This window comes from Dromaius novaehollandiae, chromosome 2 (assembly GCF_036370855.1).
Source record: "Dromaius novaehollandiae isolate bDroNov1 chromosome 2, bDroNov1.hap1, whole genome shotgun sequence".
Classification (NCBI taxonomy): domain Eukaryota; kingdom Metazoa; phylum Chordata; class Aves; order Casuariiformes; family Dromaiidae; genus Dromaius; species Dromaius novaehollandiae.
In genome coordinates this window covers 165469077-165491078 of record NC_088099.1, presented here as the reverse complement: position 1 = coordinate 165491078, position 22002 = coordinate 165469077, and the positions used below count along the sequence as shown (strand labels likewise).

General features: G+C 40.1%; 1 protein-coding gene across 3 annotated transcripts in view; it reads left to right on the top strand.

The window, feature by feature from the left end:
- Window positions 1-22002, top strand: part of SLC45A4 (solute carrier family 45 member 4) — a 90191-nt gene that overhangs the window by 34049 nt on the left and 34140 nt on the right. For all 3 annotated transcript variants that reach the window (XM_064507922.1, XM_064507923.1, XM_026113636.2), the window contains exon 2: window positions 16093-16702. In XM_064507922.1, coding sequence (XP_064363992.1) covers window positions 16459-16702 — 244 coding nt within the window. In that variant the 5' untranslated portion in view covers window positions 16093-16458. The remainder of the gene's footprint in view (window positions 1-16092; window positions 16703-22002) is intronic.

Below are 22002 nucleotides of genomic sequence, written 5' to 3'. Positions count from 1 at the left end.
GAAAACTGCATTTCACTTTCAAATGACTGAAATAGGGATGTCTTGTCCCCTGTTTTATCCATTAAACTTTGGCTGCTGCATAAACAAAGCAATGTTAAGAAATATCAAGCCTTTTTAGGCTCTTAGAGCCCAAAACATTAAAGTGTATTATGCTAAATTGCACATTGCTTTTATCAAATCATTTTTCCCAAAAATGTGGCAGGTGATAGTTCTACCAGTAAACACATTTGTTTATTGCATAAACTGGTACTGTAATTGGAAAAGAAAAATAAAGTGACTAAGCAGAATGTTCTGTTAGTAAAGCTGCCAAAATAAAACACAGTCCAGAAGGGCAAGCTACTTTTTTCATTAAAATAAGCTTCAACAGCTGTGAAATTTTTCAGCCTGAGGGCTTCCTCTCACTTGACAAATGACTAATGTAAAATGTCAAATGCCTCTGTGTGCTGACCAGTAACTTGCATCAGCTTTAAGATCTGTAGTAGTAATAAATGTAGCTCTTGTTCACAAGCTGCAAGAATTAAATACTTCTGTTCCTCAAATTGCCTGTTATCTGTGAAGGCATACAAGGGTGCACGCACCATGGGAACCCCTCTGTGCTTGTGGAACGTGGTAGCTAGGCAGTTCTGTGTTCAGAACTGGAGATTCAAGGATTGAAAGGAGCAGCCTCAGCCTGCAGAGCCCCAAGAAAGTCACCAGTGATGAGTGTGGTAAGGAAGGAGCGAACCTGCTCTTTTGTTTTTTCTTGTGAAGGCTAATGACACTTCTGGTGATAGCATGTGGAGAATACCCTGTAATCCTCCTGGTTACAGCTTAAGTCAATCATTACTTCTCTGATGAAGGAGAGATCACTTCATGTTGTCCTTTCAGCAGCTCTTATATTTGAAACCTGCTGTCAAACCTTACTTTGTTTAAACCATTAGAATAATCTGATGCCCATCAGACTTAGTCATGTCTTCTGGCTTTCATTGGTATTTCATTTCATTATCCTTTCTATTATTCACCCCAGCTTTTTCTAGTTGTCCGACATCTGTTTTGAAGTATAGTGTGCATTGTTTACCAAAGTGCGCAAACTGGATGTTATATTCAATGAGGCATCTTTGTCATGTGAAATAATCCTTACCTCTAATAGATATTTCTACTTATGGTCTGTCTCTCAGCAGGATACTGACTTGTGTTCTGCTCATCTGCTATAATGCCCAGATTTTGGGGGGAAAAATATAACCCTTTTTCCATTCCCTCTGTGCAGTTAATTGTTAGCAGGAGCAATGTTTGGATAAACATTTGCCCATTTATCGGTCTTGTTTGAGACTCTCCTTTGATCTGGTGCAGTCCTCAGATCTCTGTTCAGTAAACCAGCTCTCAGCATGTGAGCTCATGTTTCTTCTGAACCAATGCTAGAAAACTCCTGAAGCCCCTTATAAATTTTATTACTTTGGTCAGCTGATCTTCATAGCAAAAGATGTGAGATTGGTGTAACATTTTCCAAGACCATCTTCAGTTTCCTACTCACTTGTGGTGCTTTCAAAGATTGCCAGAGTCTTAATATAAGGATGGATGGCATCTACTGCTTATTAATAAGGCCTGTGAAATCCTACATCACTCCTAACTTCTTGGAACCTTCCTCTTTCAGAATTGGCTTTTTCCAGGAGACCCTGAATGACCAAATTCAGTTGATTCTGGTTGTCTGGGATCAATTTAAGTCTTCTCTAATTGAAAATGGAAAAGGCATGCAACAAACCATCTAATATGCAAAAGTACTTGGAATGGGCTTTTTAGATATTCTAGGCTAAACAATGTGACCACAGTCTGGCTGGGATAACTCTGCCACTTGCTGAAAGGCTCCTTCATGTGGTATTTCTGGTTCGAGGCCCATTCCTAATACCCATGTACTTTCAGCAAGTCTAATGCTTTCTACACTTTAGACCCCATATGTATGTCCCTGTATCAAGGTAACATCTTTGCTCTACAAATGTCAAAGTGAAGGCTTTTGCCAAAGACTTGGTAAAGTTGTTCCTTAACCTGAGTTTAGTCTGTTAATCCCAACAAAGTTTTGTCTATGAATGCTTCATAAACAGTGAGGGGAACCAGCCCACAGCAGTGGAATAACTGAGGAGGCAAATGTGCTCTGTGTTGTCAGCTCCTGTAGGAGAAAGGAATAAAAGAATAGTTTGAGCTAACTGTCTTCATGGGAACTGGGTTGGAAGCCAAACCACTATCTTGTACCGGAACAAAGTGATAAAAACATCCAGTTACAAGTAGAACAACTCATTAAAGTTTTAAGTTTTCAGAGTATTTCTATCTTGAAAAAGATGAGATTAGGTAATGTTATGCAGTAGTCATTCAAGTACATGACTTTGGTTTTGCAATTTCCTTTCATTCAACTCATCCCTTTATTTTTGGAATGACTGTCCTTCTATTTCCCCTGCAGAAATAAGCCTATGACTTCCTCTGCTCCACATGCAAAGCATCCCTTTGAGGTTTGTCCTGTCCAAAATGCCTAACAGCTTCAGCTAGGTGCATTTGTTTTCACATCATATTTTATCTGACATCTGCATGTGGTCAGTGATGTTCCTTGCTCAGGTTGCTGCTGTTCTTCACCTGTAAGCAGTCATCTTCTGGAAGACCATCACCAAATAAATGTTGAAAATAAAGCAAGCCTATTGCAGGAAGTAGAAGCCAGCAGAGTTGATCAGAAGAGTGACAGGGAGACCATGGAGCTGAGAAATCTAATATTTAGACTCCTGTAAGGTCAGGCTCAGCTTTCCAAAGCAGCAGTGAGAAGACTTAACATCTCTTAAGCTTGTAAGATCAGGGAATGTAAAGCAGTAAGAGCTTAGAGCAAAGGACTGAATGTCCTAGCTCAGGGTGTCCCTGTTTGCAACAGCTCCTGCTGAACCACCAGAAAGGTTGAACCAAAGCAAAAAGCAGAAACTTAAAAAGAGCTTGTTAACAGCATATGAGATGGGAAAGTATTAGCAGTTGAGGCTGCCTGGTGAGAATGAGAGTTAGACATCAGTAGAGAATGAGGGTTACTAAAATACTGCCAATATCAGAAGAGGCTGGAAATGATTTGGAATATGAAAAGAATATTCTGGTTTTTGGAGTGGACTTGTGCTGTGTCAGAGGATAAAATAAATCCTTCTACCTACTGAACAGAGCAGCAGATGTGAAGCCAGACTGAAGGGCAGTGAGGCAAGATGAGGAAAAGTCAGTGGTGCAACCACAAACTTCAAGAAGCCCAATAAAGGTGCGGGGGTGAGAAGATGAATGGAGAGCCCTTTAACCACCTTATTAAGCCTATGCTCTTACTCTGCATTATCATTAAGAATGGTCTAGTACTTTAAAGAAAGCAGATGTTGAACTGTTAAAGTGCATAAGCAGACAGCTGCTTTTCAGTGCAATAAAAGCAATGTTCCTTGTCCAGCTCTGTTTGATCACTGCTTCCTCTGACCTATTCTATGCATAACCAGATGCTCAAAGCCTCTATCTATATACAGTTGACCAATTCTGGGATCCTGAGTTTGAGTTGTAGCCCTTATTTCCATTGAAAGTCTACTCATGTGGTCTAGGGAGTCCCTTCTATCTTTCTTGCTCTGAAGATGGCTTACAGTAGTTGCATGTTTGTTTCGGTGTCTTTTTAAACAACAAAGGCAGAAAACCTATTTTTTCTGGTGTTCAGTTTGCTGCTTCTCTCCCTCTTTTCCAGCTGAATTTCCCACGTGGTTTGAGATGTCAGGATATTATCAAGGGCAATAGAACAAAAAAAAAAACTCTGCTTGATGTCTGACTCTAGCAAATGTGCTGCTGAATAGAGGATCAGATGCTTTTCCAAGGATATTAGATAACTAGTAGGATAAGCTGGCAACTCAGCTGTTGCATTTTAGCATTACGCCATTCCATTTACTGAAATTCTAGCTTTTCCCTCATTGTCCAGCTTGCTTTTCCCAAGCACTGCTGTTGGTGCCTGCAAGTGTTAAAGCAGTTTTACCTGCTGATAGGAATACCTGTGATACGATCTGACCACAAATTCATTCTGCCTCTGAGAACGATCTTGAAAGGTGTTCTAGCTGGCGTGCAATTAGCTGTGCATAAAGAAACAACCACTAGATTAGCTTTGTTTTCTAAACAATCAATCGTGCTTGCATAGGTCAAACTTCTCACTTCCACCTTCTTTTTGCCAGCAACCCTGCATATAGAAAATGATTCAAAGTGCAATCCCTTTGAATCTTGCAGCTAAATTAACGTTGGCTATGATTTGTTGACTCTAAATACCCCTTTTGTGCGTAGGAACTCTCCTCCTACTAGGAAAAGCCTGCCTAGTGTGGTATAAAATATTGCGGCAAGACTTTGTACTGCTAAATATTCAAGCAAGAATGGTTCAGTATGTTTTACATAACTTAAGGAAGCATGTTTGATAGTAACCTCCAACAGAAAACAGTCGCAAGAGATGCTTTGCAGTCAGCACTTGCTCTTTTAGAGTATGTCATACTTTTGTAAGGCTAACTGCCAAGTATAAGCTAGGGATGATAAAGTCTCTAGGTCAAATGATGCTGCGTAGTTGTGTGGCTGGTCTGCCCCATCTCATGGGATGGCTTCATCTCTGAAGAATTCCTTAGATAATATGCGAAACTTCCCCTGAGGGATGGTGCTTTGTGTATCTTGCAGCAGGTAGAGAGGAAAAGCTGATGGCCTGACACAGCTCAGTCAAATTATCTGAATGTGACAGGACTAAAGCTAGGTGAAGTGTGAGATATGGTTACTCTCATTGTCACCTGCCTAAGGTGGCTGTCAGCTGTGAGACTGCCTCCAGTGACTGTGCTGATGCAGAAGCAGAGTATAGAGGTACCTCAGCTTTGGTACGGACCTGCGGAGGGAAGGCCACAAGTTTCATCCTGTTGTGATCCAAGTGTAGGCTGCTTAAAATGGCATGAATGATGAAACCTGGGGATCCTGTAAGAAAAGAGCGGCTGGCAGTTACTCTCCAAATTAGGTACATTCATTCATAGTCAAAAACCAAAATACGTCACGATTCAACTTCTTACATGTGGCCATCAGCTTTCTGCAGTGCTCCTTATAAACCAGCTGTCTAAACTTGTATTACTTGCTCTAAACTTTTCTAAGACAAGTGCTTGTAAATATACTGTATTGGCCAAAATGTGGTCTGTTCATGAACTGTATCTTTTCACCTAGAAAGTACAACTCTTAAATGCTTTATTTTATCTACTTAGTTTAAAATCAAACATTAAAGTACTGTTTATGGAAGTTCTTACTATATTGTTTCTAAAAGTTTTAGATATGCCCTAAATTAGGTGTTGTGATGCTACCCTTCTAAGCATTAATTTTTCCATATTACTGGCAGAACAATATTCTGGTACAAAGAGGGCATTCTTGATGTTGACTCTTTATTTTACTCCTTAAAATACACTGACTATGCATCAGGAGGGCTCAAATGTTTAGCTAAATTATTCAGAAACTAAATCAAATAACCATACTTTATGGCAATGACCGTGGTATTTGGCTAGTATTTGGGACAGTCTGAAAAAATGGAACGGAGATCTGCTCTTCGAGTGACCTAGCTGTACTTTTTATGGAGTGTGTTTTCTTGTATTTGGCACCTGACACTTCTTTGTAATGACTTTATTTTGGTGAGAAGGCACTCAAGAGGCTTACCAAAGCTGCTGCGCTATAGAAGTCTGCTTTAATGTATAGCTATTTCCTGCTCCACGTAACCTATGCTACACTTGACATCTTGTGGCTGAGAAGCAGCTGTTTTACCGCACCATCTACAATGTGGTTGCATTAGAGAGAGGCCTCCTTGGATGGCAGGGAGGAAGTCAGAAATAAAAACTTCTCTCGATCTTAAAATATCTTTATTCCTTTTTTCCAAAATTACAGCAGCCTGCTCCATTTAAGCCTGTACAGGGATGCTAGAGTATTCTTACTTGCCCCAAATGAGGGGAACTTATGCAAAGTTGGGGTGGGGGAGAGGCAGGAGGGAAGGCATCTCTTTTCTGCGTGCTGGCTATGGACAGACTGATTCTAGCAATTATGTTGGATCAGCGCTGGCTCATACTGCAGCTTGCTCTTCAGACTGTAAATGGCTGCTTCTGGATTAGTAAAATGTTAGTAAAAGCTGCCCCAAACCTAACTTCTTTATCTTTGGAGGGTGAACGTAGTTCCATGGATGCTTTCAAAAGCTTACTTTAGTAGAGTTTTGTGAAACTGAATGACAGTAATGTATTTAGGGACTGGTAATTGGAAATCCTTCCAGTGAATTAGACTTGCAGACGTTAGTAATATGCTAGAGGAAGTCAACTTATGAAGACCTGTGCTGTGCTCTTTCTGTCTTGATCTATTGAATAGCTTCGGTAATTGTCTAAAACGTATTCTGGCAGCGTTTGGAATTCTTGAGCATTTACAGCCTGAAGAAACTAATTTGTATTATGAGAATTTTCAGAGCAGTGACTGTAATTAGTTCAAATTCTGGTACATGAAAATAAAGAACGTACTGCACTCTTTATCTTAGGTACAGTAACATCTGCAAGAAATATCTAGCATTGCATACATAGACTAATTTGTCCTGGCCTGAATTTTCTTTGTGGATGAATATTCATGCAAAATACTAGTCTCAACATATTATAGAAAGTATTGCTCATTCTGGAGGGTAATTTGCAAATGGTTACTCTGCTACAATTAATTTCCCACACTCTGCAATCAGGAGGACAGCCTTGGTAAAACAGCTTGCAGAAAATACTAGTGGCAATGATGTGCTGATAGCTAGGATTACTCTACACCACCAGCCTCATTGGGTTAGACATTGTCCTTCTGCAAAAAAGTAAAATTGTTCTAGTTAATCTATTTGGTAATATATAGAGATGTTTTCTGATAGCCTTAAGTTCGTTTTCCTCCATTCTCCTACCTCTCTGAGACAGGTAACAAATCAATTTAGTTCTGATGGAGGATAAACCACGTTGAACGTGAGAGTTAAAACCTTGAGGATTTCTTAGCAGGGCATGCTCAGACTGGGCCATAGTTGCTCCACACCAGACTCTGAAGTCTGCCTGTGACTATCTGACAAAATTAGTACCTTTTCTTAGTGAAACTTGTGTTATCTGAAGCAGCTTCAAATCATGACAGCGTGTTTCCACACCAGCCTGAGGGGTCTCCATCCCAATGGGTCTTTGTGTTCCTCCTGCTGACCAGATTATTGCATTTGCTTTTGAATGCACTTAGCTGTTAGTGCTTGATATCTTGCCCTTAACCTTCAATCAGTTTTTTGGGCAGATTATGCTACTTTGTGATCCTGCTGTCATGAGTAAGGACATGCCTGTGTCTTTGCTGTAGAATGGAGCTGCTTCCTAGTGCCCGTGCTACCAAAAACCACCAGCCCCAGCTGTGCAGGCTTCCTCCAGCTCAGAAGGCTTCTCCATTGCTATTTATGCCTGTTTACTTGTTCAATCAATAACCATGAGACTGAATGGGAGCATATATGTAGCTTTTTATCTAGCAGTAAACTGCAAATAAGTTTAATCAGATAATACTACCTTTGCCAGTTTAAGAAAATAAAGTATTTCCTAGTGAAAACAGCAGCAGCAGTGATTTAACAATGTAATCTGATCTAATATTAGTAGCAGCCTGTGCCTTTAGGGAGCAGTATAATATCCAATCTGCTGAATAAAGTCTGTCTCGCATTAAAATCTGGATCCCTTTTGAAAAGATGGCTTCCCAGAATTGTTTCAGTAACTTCATAAAGAGCCATGATTTCCTACTTTTTTTTTCACCCCAATAATATAATCAGGCTTGGGAAATGACACTGGCCCCCAAAATATGAAGAAAAATAGTATTGTCTTATGAAGATGTTTTTCCTGATTTCAGGAGGACATCTTTCTATCTCTCCATGTTAAGTCTGAAGTTCTCTATTTGTCTCAGCAGTTCATGTCTGGACAGGAAAAAGCCCATCAGGGCAGTTTGCCAGACACAGCAATTTGTCTCTAAGCCACCACACTGCATCATCACTTCTTCCAGCATTAATAGGAGTCTTGTTCTTGGTCATTCTGTGAGTAAGCTGAAGGAGGGTGGCAAGACAGCAAGGCTGTGCATTATGGAGAGAAGTAAGCAGGCAACCTTATGGAGGGTTTAATACTGGCAACGCTGGAGCTGGAACCCCATTTTTGTCAGGTTTTAATAATTTCTGGAATTTTTATATATATACTAAGGAAATGGTGCAATGAGTATTTGTTAACCCTTTCTAAATGAAACGGCACATACCCTTGCCATGTGACTTTATTTAACTGTCCTCCCCATTCGCAATGTGCTGCTGAATGATTTTCCCCCTCCTGACTCAGATCTTGCTTCTGTGGCCTAAACTGTGTGGTGTCCTCAAAAGCAGGTCATGATGCAAAGGTGCCGCATTGGTTGCGGTGTATTTTTTTTTTTTTTTTTTTTTTTTAATGAAACCAATCTCAAGTCTCAAAATTACCTTAAACTCTCATCTGAGAAGTCTTCCCTCGGTGGCAGGATTGCTTGGGCATGATATTCTTGTAAAACAAGCCGTCTTGTGCTGTTTTGTTTCGATGCCTTTGATTACCTGCGTGATGGATTAAATGTTAGGACATGTCAAATTGCACCCAGTTATCCTTAACCTTTTCCCTTTGGCAGGCTTCTAATGAATCAGAACAGGTTAGTCCAGTTTAATGTAATACAGTTTTAAAATTAGAGGTTGACTGTGTTCCCTTTCCTCTCTATCTGGAGTGATGTTGCTCAAATATGAGACTTAAGTAATATGCAGTATAACTGTGTTTTTTTTCTTCTTGAGCAAGTATATTCTTTCCTCCTTGTTAGGACTGGTGCAGTTATATTTAGAGAAAGCGTTGGCTCAAAATCTTTCTGCATTCCCATTTACCTAGGTGCATAGTCTTAACGGGAATTTAAACAAGGACCTGCTTATAATTGCTGAACCAAAGGCCTCGTGACCCATTTAGATGGCGGTGGTTCTAGAAAGCTGCAGGTTTTTTGCCTCTAAACTTTTATGAAGGAACAACACTTTCTGACCACAGTAGGATATGCTCTTGTTCGATAAACTTCAGGTAGAGTCATTGAGTGCGTTTGTCCAGCTGTGCCAAAAACATCAGGTATGTTTTCTAGATGCTCTTCCTGCTGCAGTGGTGAGACGCTTGAGTCTTGACGTGGGCCAAAAACTTCCCCTGTGGCCAGCTCTGTTACTATAAACAGCTGCTAATAATTACAGAAAAAACAGCTGCTAATAATAACAGAGCCGCAAAACAACTGGGGAGAAAATAGCTGCCTCTTGGCTAAGCAAGTGGTGTTCTGCCTCGCATCTGTGAAGTACTGGGAGGCAGAGGAAATGATAGCGCTCGCAGCGTGCCTGAAGGTCCTTTCTCTGCCTCCTGCAGAGGAGGAGTCGTGAGCCGAGCAGGTGAGTCCGCTTTTTGACCTCGTTGCTGCAGGGATCCACTGGCAACTTCTTTCCTCTCCGCGGGCTGCCGTTTCCCAGCGGCTTTGAGCTACTATTGCTACCCAGAGTAATCGTTCTAGCTGCTGCTGCTTCTCCCTCCCTCCCCTCGTTATGCTGGTATACAGGTCGATGCAGCCACACAATCAGATAAAGCTTACCTGACTTAGCAAAGGATTTTTTTTTTTAATTTTTGGCTGTGTTTTTGTTGGGTTAGTTTTTAACCGAGATCGGTTTCACTGTCAGGTTAACTTCATAAATGCTTCTGTGGCCACGCAGGAAGGGGTGGGAGTAAGGAACCTGGGGCGAAAAAAGGAAGAGCAGACTGCTGCTTTGAGAGGAAGTACTTGTTTATGCCGGCTTGAAGCGATTGAGAAACTTATGAATATAATCAACATAACAAACTGGGAAAATATTGTGTGGTAGTCCTATGCAAGCAGTTGACTGTGAAACAAAACTACCCTTGCTTGCAAAACAGGTTGCCCTAGCAAAAGCGCAGTTTGCCATTATGATTGCACTACAAATCTGATCGCAGCTTCCAAGCACCATCTGTCTGGCTGTAGCTGCTGCTACCTGCATGGTGGAAGCAACTGTCCCTCTAGCAGATCTGTAGAACAAAATAAATCGTGCAAGGAGTCATCAGTTTCAGGACAAAATTGCTTAGATCAGCCTCCTACGGGATTGTTTTTAACGTTTTGAGAACCAAGCAGTTAATTAATGGGAGGTAGAGCTATGCTTGCAGAAGGAGGAAGGGTAGTCTGGCCTTTAAGAGCTGCTCTTCCACAGCAACATGCTATTGCTCTGCTGGTGCAGTAAAGCACTAGAGGATTTGAACTTCAAACTTTAGGGATTTCCTTGGACAAATGTCATTTTACTCTTGTGCATTGGAAAAGGTATAACTGTATGGCTTTGCAAGCCAGTTGAAGCAGAACTGAGTCTCCTTTTTCTATTTAATTATAGATAGAATAATAAGTGATATTTGTCAACAACGTAGAAGCGTTCAGCCAAACGTTCATGTAGTCTGAGGAGAAGCCAGCTGTACTCAATGCCTTTCTTTGCAGTGCAAACACAGAGTGTTAGAGTGCTTATTAAAACTATATTTCAATCAGTCTAGACAACTTTCCAAGAGATGGCTGAGTTACTTGAAAGCCTCACACAAATCAACTTGGAAGAAAGAAATTAAGTATTTGACAAATAGAATGACCAGGCAATTACAGGCTTGCCAGCCTAACCTCGTTCTCAGGTGAAACACAACGGCTGCTAGTGTGTATGTCTGTGAGATGTACTCCGGAATTAAAGGAGGGTACTACGCAAGGCATCATAGAGCCCGTGTACCTGCATGTAAGAGTAATGATAATGGAAGATGCAGATCTTGAAGATATGGCTAGATCAGTGACTAAAAGTTAATGCGATAAACTTTCAAGATGAGGATGAGAGACAAGGATAGCTGGTCTCTACTCAGTCCCCCTTGCCCTGTTATATATCCACTAGCGTTTGGACAGAACTGTTTCCATTGTCTTAGTTTGCTTGCTCCATTTTTTTTCTTAGGTCATGCTTATTTTTACCCTCAAGACTTAAGATTTTGCAAGTAATGCACACCTCCTCTGTTGAAATGAATTGTTTCTCAGGCTGATAAATGCCTCAGTGATTGCCTAATGACCAGAAGGGGGGGGGGGGGGGAAGCCCTCCTAAAGAGGTGAAATTTTCTCAGGGTATCCAGTTGGCTTCATTGAACTTGCCAAACTTACTGCTTAATAAAGTATGTATGTGATTACCTGAAATTTGCTGCATCCTATGTAACTTCAAGTCATATGCTTTGGTACCGGCTCAGAAAATTTAGCTGCTTGTAGGGCAGAGCATTCCTGTTCCTTGTAGGCAACAGATATCTGGAAACATGCATTAAAATAGCTCTGCCTTAAAAGATTTGGACAAGATCACCATTAACCCTATTTATGCTCTATTTTGGGATCAATGGGTGTGCTACCCATCATCTGATCTCTGGGTGGTGGCATCACAGATGCAAAAACATTGCTTGTCAACCTCTAAATCTTAAATTGTGTTTAAGGAGGGAAAAAAACATGCTGTGAACTATGATAGAAGTCATTTGCCTGACATATATTGCATAATTGCCTAGCATGAGCATTTTGCACTTCTCTGGCCTCTTAGTGCTCACTAGGGACAAAACACTGAATTTTGTGGGCCCCAGATATGATCTATATAACTATTTCTCTCCTTTGAAACCCAAAAGAAAGCAGTATTGTCCCTCTGGCTCAGTCTGCAAACACTGTCGTTGCACGGGGTGGTTGTGCTACAGCCTCGTCAAGTCCATAAGGTCATGCTGGGCTTCATACACTCATGTTATGACTTACGCCTATATGCAAGCGAGTAAAAGTATAACAGATAAGATATACCAAGCATTTGATCAGCTTTTATAAAATTTTTGCTTACAGATTCATTTTTGGGGTATGTGACTTGCCTCTTTTGTTGAAATATTAACTACCTCTTTATAGGTTATCATTGTTGCTACGTGGCCAAAGGTCCAAGTGAAACATCTGCAGTTAAATGGAAGAAGAGCTAGCGTAATCAATCCCTGCCTCCCCATACGCACTTTACAAGATCAGGAATATATCTTTATCTAAAGCTCTCTTTATACCCAACTTCCATGCAGTGCCTGAAAATAAAGCTTTAAACCACTTTCCATGGAGGAAATTCTTACTTTTATTTTCTTATGTTTTGTTAGTTAAAACCTTATGGGAAGTAGAGCAAGAGTGGATGGCAGAAAGTGCGACGTGGTCATCTTGAGACAAATACTCTCTTATTTGGTAATTTACACTTTTAAGCTATTAGTATTTGGCTGCTGCATGGCATGATGGTCACAAAAGTACAGGTGAAAGGGAAATTGTCTTTCTAAAGCATATTGTCGCTATGCTGCTCCACTCCTGCTTGAGGAAGGGTTACCAGCTCTTTTAACACCTGCACTGGCAAAATGTAAGCCCAATTTACCACTTTTAAAAAGAAACTAATAGGTAGGATTTTTCAATGAAACGAAGCTGTTGAACCTCATGAGTAAAGTGATTTTGCTGTATTGAAAAAATCCTATCAATTAAGTCTTGGTTTTTCTAGCTGACAAAGGTGAAGAAAGAAATTTGTGCTAGATCCAGAGGTGGAGGTGTGCCCTCCTTGGTATTTTAATCCAGCTCTTCTTCACATGCCATTTACTCTGGCGTTCCTCATTACGTATAAACTATGAACTTCTGCAATATTTACTTCCAGCAGGTAAATAAACTTGCCTCCCATTTTGATAAGGCACAACGCCACTGTTCAAACTTGCGAAATTCAAAATGAACTTGGGAAAGAAGCAACAGAATCTGGATCAGTCTAAAATGAGCATGAACACACTGGGACTCAAAAAACCTTTCTGAGAGGCTGTTATTCTCCGACTCTTGTGTTAGACACGCACTTGGAGCCGGATGAAAGCGCGGAGGGAAGACGAGCATTACGCTTACCACAAAATTGGCATAATGGAACAGTAGTTCTCTGTTCCATTAGATAAAACCTGCTCGTTCTGCTGCTCGCTATTGCACTTGAATACTGTAACTGCTTTTTTTGGCATGCTTAAAAGATACCGTTCTTTCTATCTGTGTCAATTACAACTTTAAATTAGTCTACCTCCGTCTATCATACGCTATTCCTGTCTCTTAAATTATCTGGTCCCTCCCTCTCATCTTCCACTTCAAGCATAACTTTTTCAGGCGTCCCTTAAGAGTCGCTCCGATGGCCTAAATCTCAGATATCCTCTTTTGTCCTGCCTCTTTATCCCTTGCCAGGGATAAATGCTCCCAGCCTGGTGTCATCCTGCTCCCGTGTTCAGGCTGCCCCAGCCCATCATAAAATATTCTGGTGCGATGAGCTCTGTGCCTCCCTCCTTCTGCTTCCCTGTAGCTACTTATTAAATGAGGTGTTCAGGGAAATTGAATCAGATCCCTCCTAGACAGTGAAATGAGGGGAAATGAAGCATGAGAAAAAAGCCTATAATCTTTATAGCCGTCTAATACAGCGTGTTATCTGTGGCCCTTGGTCTGTCACTGGTCTGAGGAGGAGAATGCTCCGAAATCACTCCAAACATATGTAAGGCAATAAAAGCTGATACGTAAACCTGTTACGGTCTACCAAATGGAATATTGCCCAGCAAGTCTGCTGGTAATTAGACATTTTATTACTAGTCTGTAATTAAAAGAATTGCCCCTGCTCGGAACCTGCACTTTGTAGGTCTTACTCAGCCAAAACTTTTTTTTTTTTTTTAAATACATGTAGTACTTAACCTCATATTTATGATAAAGGAGTCAGCTGAAACCTCAGGCACTAAAGCAAGGCAGGAGAATCACATACGTGTCCTTCCTGGTGCAAGTTCAGCACTGCAGTAACTACTGGAAGGAGACGAATGGGCTCTACCGCATGTGGGAACGTGCCAAATCCAAACCCTGACTGCTGGAAGTAAAATGCATTATAAAAGCAAGGAGTTTATGAAGAAGATGAATAAGTACCTGTCTGTCCCATAATTCAGTAACGCAAAGCGGAGCATCTTGGCTGCCCATGTTGGTACTGAGAGTGGGTGCAGAAATGGTTTCTTGAGACCTTTTATTCTGAGCTATTTATTTGGAACTTGAAACTTAAACAACATGAAGCACTTGCATTCAGAATAAGTAAGTTATTTTAACTTTTCTCATGTGATTTAAAAGTTTGACCAGCTCAAAAGCAATTTGTAGTATTAGTTTCTTATCAAAGTGATCAAATTCAAGAACTTCAATAATTTTGGTGAGCTTGGAAGGAGAAAAATGTATTTTGAGTTGACTGTAATATTAGGGTTACAGCTGTAGTCACTCTGTTCAACATCTGTATATGCCTGGTGACCTCCTTACCATGCACAGCAGGCAGCAACTGTTTGCTGTGAATATTGTGGCTGTGCACTGGGAGCTGTGGGGCAAGAAGAGCCTGCGGAGCAGGAGTCCATCTGGACATGAGAGGACATGGACAAAGAGAGAGCATGTGAGATCCAGCAAGTGGGGAAACCACAGGAAGAGCAGAGGTTGCGGGACTTCAAAGCTGTGAACGTTTTGGTCTGAGAAATGGCAAGAAGAAACCTTTCCTAGGGATGCACGGGTTTGTCTAGATTTCGATAAAACCTAGATAGTTGCTAAAAAGCTTCTGGACTGAAGGAACCTGCAAACCTGGTGGGAAGAACATTTCCTATGAGATCGCAGGGAGCAGTGAGTAAAATTTATTTGCAGAACCCTTTTGTTTCTGTTCCTGCTCAGTTTTCTGTGTTCTAAAAAGTTCACTCCTTTAGTTTCTGTTCATGAACTCTAGCTTTTGAGAGATGTCATGTGACACTTATTTAATGAAAGGGTACAAGCAGCTTCGTCTTATAGATTCAACCAACTTGAGGGTCTTGCCACAACAGGACAAAGGGGATTTTTTGTTTTTTTGCTCCCCCCCCCCCCCCCAAGGGATAACCTCATAAATGAAGTGTGTCAGAGCAAATAATTCTCCAGGATACCTTGCTATTATTTAAAGCAATCCTACAGTATGTTAGGATAGTAGGACCAGAGCAATACTAAAACTGAAAAAGGTGCTTTTGACTGGAAGAACAAATATGCAAGAAGTGCTGTGGGGATCCAGCTCTGAGACTGGTATCAGCAGTAGGAAGTGTTCATGAAGATGCTTTTTCTTTCCTTTAAGTGCATAAAAATATTCACGTTTTCATTGAAATGGCCTGATGTATACGTTTGCTGACACTCTGTGGCATGGATGAGGGATATACAGGAGAAGCTTGTCTTGCCTGGCTGGAATATAGTTTAGGACTAATGTACTGTGGAAGATTTGCATCTTTCTGCTATTACAGACTTCAGAGGCCTCTTAGGAGGTTGGGACTAAGGTGGCCTGCTCTTGTGTGCAGAGAAAAAGTCAAGATGGATGTGTATGCCGTATTTCTCTTCATTAAAAGTTTAAGTATTGACCTTAAAAATTACATTCCTAATGGCTTACTACCACTGATCTTGGTTTGAGGAATGTCTTTGTTGTAGGATGGTCTCAGTACCCACAGCATAAGCTTCTCTACCAAGCTGTACGGTCGACTTTCTAGTATTGTGGAAGCTTGAGGGGGGCCTTTGGGTCTTAGATGCTACTATAAGGTAACAGGCAACTTCTAGAAGTATAAACTGGGATGTCCTTGTGGCCAGTGAGCAAATGGCAATCTCTGAGTCATCTTCCTGGCACAGCGCTGGAATATCCTAGCTGTTTATGAAATGGAGCCTGCATTAAATTTCCCAGAATTGTTAGTCTTACGTTAACCTTCTGAGAATCACAGACGCATTTGTGGCGTAGGACCGCAAAGTGGAGGAACTTATGAGGGCAGTTAAGCATCATTTAAACATCAGGAATAACTGTGTTTTAATGGGAAGTCCAGGGGCAGGAGGGAATGTGGAATAAAAGACCCTACACCAAGCAAGGACAATGGAAAACAGTAAGCAGGAAATAGGGTATATGGTTAAAAGGGAGGGGGGGGACAATATCCTGAAAAGTGCTATTGAAATTTTTTAAAAGGTTGCTTTTTGTTGCAGATTAATCAGCCACTCGATGGGGATTAACAGTGGAGCACCTCTTTGTGTCGCCTTTCCACCTCTCTGTAGCAAGAAAAACAATTTCAGCACTTCTTCAATAATAATTATGAAACTGGTATTAACTGAATGGCAATTATGGATTTTTAACTCTAACTCACAGTAAACCAGCAAGCCATATGTTGAAATTCCTACCAAATAGCTTTTCGTTCTTAATGTCTCATACCTATACAAGAAGTTGCAAGATACCTGTTTGTATACGAGGAATATAAGCCTGAGGAACAGAAGCTGAAAGAGAAGACACCCTAAGTTGTCCTTGGAGATATGGTAGTATTATTTATATAGATATAATAAATATATATATTTTTTATGGTGATGAAAATGGCTCCTCAGAATGCTGACTCGGAATCTATGCAAGTTCAAGATCTACCTGTGGCACAGCTTCAGAAACCAGAAAACAAGGAGAATGAAAGTAGAGAGGAGACCATTAGCGAAGGATCCATAGACCGGATACCGATACGCCTCTGGGTGATGCATGGTGCAGTTATGTTTGGCAGGGAATTTTGTTATGCCATGGAGACAGCTTTGGTAACACCTGTATTGTTACAAATCGGTAAGTAATTCTCATTTCTTTTAAACAAAACCATATTTATCTCTTTTTGCATTGGTTAAAGTCAGATGAAAAAGGAAGTGGGGCTGCTAACTAAAAATGCACACTGGCAATAAGGAATTTTTTTTTTGGTCTTGGCTGTGCCACAGATTCAATTGCATGGCCATGGTTGGGTGGGGAAGAGTCGTATCTACATTCAGGGGAAGAGTCGTATCTACATTCATCCTCTGTCTAATATTGCTTCCCTCTGTAAAAGCTTAACCTGATTTAATTTTTGAGTTCACATGTAAAACTTGCAAGCCTAAAAGCTTCTAAAATTCTTTGTTAAAACGTAAGTAGTCTAGAAACCAGAAGCAGCACCAGACTATAAAGGATTGCAGTGAAACTTTGTTTCATTTATGGACAAATGCTTCAGGTTATAGTACTTGAGAATAAGTAGTTGTATAATTTGGCTTCCCAACTGTTAGTGAAATGTTACCTGTATTTCAAGCCACTAGGGAGTCTTGTTTTACATGGTTAATCTGCCTAGTTTATCTTTAAACATAAATGCTTTATAAAGAAACTTGTTTTTATTATGCAATATTCAACTGTAACCTGATGAAAGGAAATGAGTGTTCGTAGTTCATTCTTTTGAGTAGTATGTAGATTCCTTAAGGCCCAAATTGTTCAACTCGATTAGGTAACTTAAAAATTCAGATAGATTAGTGATCAGTGGAAGTTCTTGTCATTGGAATTTTGTTAAAGCTTCTGCCCCAAAACTGCTTGCAAGCCTCGAATTAGCAAATAATTCTGTAACTTCACATTTTATCTGAATCAGAGGCACTAGCAAAGAATGTTCATAGGATTGTTGGTTGTGCTATAAAGTAGCAAGTAATTAATAATTTTCCAAATCTTTACCAGGATACAAATAGCTTTAGATAAAATGGAGGGAAAATGGGGATTACAATAGGAAGTAGATGGTGTTACGTCTCATGGAGAGTACTATAATTAGGTTTCCAGATAAAATGCCGAACAGCATTAACAATTTCTGACGTTACCTTTATCCAATCCAGCAATCGTGTTCTCCGTCAGATATCAGAAAATACTGCTTGAAGGTGAATGGAAGAACTGGACTGAGCGTGCTTCCATGTGTGAATAAATCAGTGATGTGTGTGTACATAGCATAAGTGTATATACAGCATATGCATATTATATGTATGCTTATGCTTGCTTTGGCTTATACACACATTTGCGCCTTAGAACATGCCCAGGTGTGGCCAAACAGAAATAGAGTACCCAGACTCTCTAAAATAATGTTAATTGAATATATTTACAATGTTTAAAGATTTAAAGGTTAGCATTCCAAATGAAACATCTGTATTTTTATATTTGATAGGACAGCAGGGCATAAGAGGTGAAGTGTAAGAACATGCAATGTGCAAATTGCTTTCTGCACTCTTCCTACAGTTAAAAATGTGTTTTCATATGAAATTAATAGTCTTATTTTAGACCAACAAGTGGGTCAGTAATCAGTGCATTAGTCTCATGAGAGATGCTGATGGGCTGTTCCTCCCACCTTCCCTGAAAGCTTTCTTTTTCAGAGCTCAAGTGGGTTTTTTGGATCTACTGGTAAGATAGCTAAAATAGATTACAAGCATCCCCAAAATAAGAGCTTTCTGATGAGCCCAACTTATTGAATAAAACACGTGCAGTTTCATCTAGGAATGTTTCTGATGTCCATAACCTCTTTTGAGATTTTGCATCTTTTGGATAAGCCAAGATTTAGAGACTTGAGTCATTTGAATTGTACTAGCAGCTTTGGTTCAATTACTGTCTACCGTGAATACAAAATCCTTGCACCCTGCTTTTCATGGAGGAGAGCCTCAGTTTTGTAAGTGACCTATACTTTTTTGTTCACTTTATTTGTGCTGGCACTTGGGTGTTTAAAATGTATAGCTAGCTGAACTGACTTTACCAAATGAGTAAGGTCAGACTGTATAAATAAACCATCCCTTAATTACTGAGCACTCTACTGGTTTCCATTTCTTTTGTGAGCTCTTCTAGCAAATCTGCTTCCTCCAGATAATTGAAAAATATCTCTTCCCTTCCTCCCCTAACCTCAGTGATCCAAATAACATTGAGATTTGGGGGAAGGGAAGAAAAGAGCTCTCATTTTTAGAAAAGCTGGCAAATAGACAAATGCAAAAGACCGTGGCAATGCAATGGTGTGTATATATATGCTGTATAGATAAGGAAATGGAGTTACCTGGTTACAAAGGTTAGCAGCTTCTTGAAATCTTTAGTGCTCTGCTTGTGCAAACAATGTTGGATTCACTTAAGGGTTAAGTAATTCATGGTTGACTTATCTAGTCTGTTTGGTAATTACCTCTTACATAGTTCTGTTTACTGTTATCAACCTCAGCATCTGTCTGCCTCAACATGAGCTGTATCTGTTCCTCACCGAACGGGTTGCATATAGCTGTTAAACTGCCGTAATAGTCCCTCTGCATCTTGTTTTGATAAAAGCAAAGTTTCTCAAGCCAAATTAATATGACTTGGCAAACGACTGAACGATTTCTGAGAAGGGACTCCTGGAGAAGTGTGGTAACACCACCAGCTAACTTTGCTCGTACAAGCTTAAAGAACCAGAAGCCTTGGTCAAAGGGTTTGCAAAAAAGGCTCTTCCTTACAGGTGCCCATTGAATCTTAAGAATTAAGCTTTTCTTAAATATATTTGCATTCTACATCTCAAAGTAAACTTCGGTCGCTGAAATCTTCTGAAATTCTTCTGAGGCCATAACTGGAATCATAGGCCAGTTAGTTTATTAGACACTTTCTGCTTGCAAGTATTAGAGGGACTTTGCTAGTTATGCACGATTTGGCAGATCAGTGACTTGGCCCACTTGTTCTAAAAGCCCTGAGATTTCAGCAGCTAAAGGAGACAGTCTCTTGAAAAGTCCGTTTCCAATTCAGCAGTGCTTGAATTGTTGATGTGTTTCAGTTTTCAAAAATATCAATTTTTAGCAGAACCACTAGAGCTAGCAATGAGAGCTCTTTGGAGTGAAGGATACTGTGAATTAGAAAGATCTGGAAGTCACTGAATGCTGTACAACTACTGAAATTCTAGTTTATGGCTTTAATCTGCACCTTTATTGCTCTGCTTAAGTTGATGTTACAGTGCTTTTTTAGAAATGCAGCTACAAATTAGTAACAGTCTTGTAGTCATAACTTGGTTTTAGTAGCTTAGCAACAAGAACAAGCCAAACATATTACACATTTTTAATTCCAACTTGCGCTTTGATTTGCTATCCACTATCTGTAGCTTAAGAATTCAAAATTAAGCAGCTAATGTGTTTAGAATAATTCAGAGAATCCAAAAATATTGCAGATATCCTGAGTCTTGGCAGGCTGTCTCCAGCTGAGATGGTATTGCTTGGCACTTTTTAAAGTTTTGACCTCTATAAATCGTCATTAACCATTTTTTAGAGACCGTTCAGTCAGCAGTTCCTCCCAACCAGTGCTAAAACTTCACGAGAAAGTAAACTGCCAGCTCCTTTAGCACTCCAGGTTTGCATGTTTATATCAGTCCAGGGTACTTGAGAAGCCGCGTGATTTCACACTGCTATTTCAGATATTCTGTGCAATTAATGAAGGCTGACCCCAACAACACAAATCATAACTTTGGGCATCGCAGAACCATGTAACTGCAATATGCAATGGCACGTGAGCCTGCACTTGGTAAAGGTTAAAATGTCTCTTTTAAAGGATAGACTTCTTTACTGTTTGCTTCCTCTGCTATATTTCAGCTGTATATTACACAACTCGATAGAGCATGGGGAGGCCTTTGCCTTCGGAAACATACGGTACTTAATACCGCTTATCTGGGCGAGGGAATTAAAATGCCTGCTATTGTTTATAAAAAGACAGTGTGTTTTCTTCCGTTATTGAGCTTGGCTTGTAAAGATTAAATCTCTAAATCTGCTGCCAGTTCATAAGGGTTCAGGGAGAATTTGGCTACGTTTTGGAAAAGCTTTTGCAAGGTGCTTTGAGCGAATGAAGGTGAGGCAAAGCTAATGGCTGGGCTGATGGAAACTTAGAGAAACTATTAGCTTTTTCAAGTAACTTGGGCCATAAAATCAGGATACATGACCTCTGTTAACAGCACTTAAAATTATTAATAAATACCAGAGTTTGATAACTTCCTTCAGATGATTTAGGATGGAAGGCAGCCAGTAAATGCATTGGTTTCTCTAAAGGTGGGATCCATGTGCCTGTGGGAAAAACCTCCGTATTCTGTAATGTGTTGTGGCTTCTACTTCTAGCGTGAAAAACTTGACATACGACAAATGAGTAGTGGTGTGGTAGCTGTAAACATGAAATTCCATGTTTTAAATTTAAGACAATAAAAGCCTTGCCAAGCCTTGACTATTGCTTCAAAGGCTTTTCCCCATGCTGTTGAGTGTTCATGAATAGTTAATAGGCACCAAAGTGATTGTCTGCGCCAGAACTCTTCCTCACTCGCCTGCGTAAATTATTAAATCTATTGCCCTTGTGCTTTTGAAAAGAAACAATGTACATTTACATAAGGAAAACACGATTTCCCTGTCATGTTTACCTGCATGACATGACTTAAATGTACAGACGTTTCTATACAAAACAAATACTTCATTTGGGTTCTTTAACCTAAGGAATGCATCAGACGAGTGATATTGTCCACTCAGTCACTGAAGTACCTCAAGTCTAATGTTGTGTAAAATAGCTTCCATTTTTAGGTATTTCATATATGAGCGCCGAGCTGATGGCATTGCATTGTTATGCTATGAGAGTTCAGGGGCTCTTGTCGTAAACATTAGCTAGTCTAGCATTAAATATTCAAGTTGGTGGTTTTAAGCTTTACCCTGAACGTAATGTTCTTCTTAGGCAATAATGCTAAGCAATAGTATTTCAGGAAACCGAATCCTTCAGTGCTAATTAATAGTTTGTAATAAAGAGGCTGAGCTAAGCAGAGCAGAATACAATAAGTTATTTTTGTTTGGAAAAGAAACGGTTTCTCTCATAGACTCTTGAATCCAAAGGATACTAGACTTACTGCAGTGTTATACATGCAAGAGAGTCACTTGGGGTTTGGGGCTGTCATTTCACCGTTAAATTTTTCTCATGTGTTGTAGCTAAGTGCTTTATCTAACGTGTACAGTTCTTCCAGCTGAAAGATTAGCCAGACTGTGCTTTAAGGGTCTTGAAATCTAGTTCATGTGAAATTGCCAGGATGGAAAAAGGATATTAAGCAATAATACAAACTGCTGATTTTGAGGAATCTCACAGTG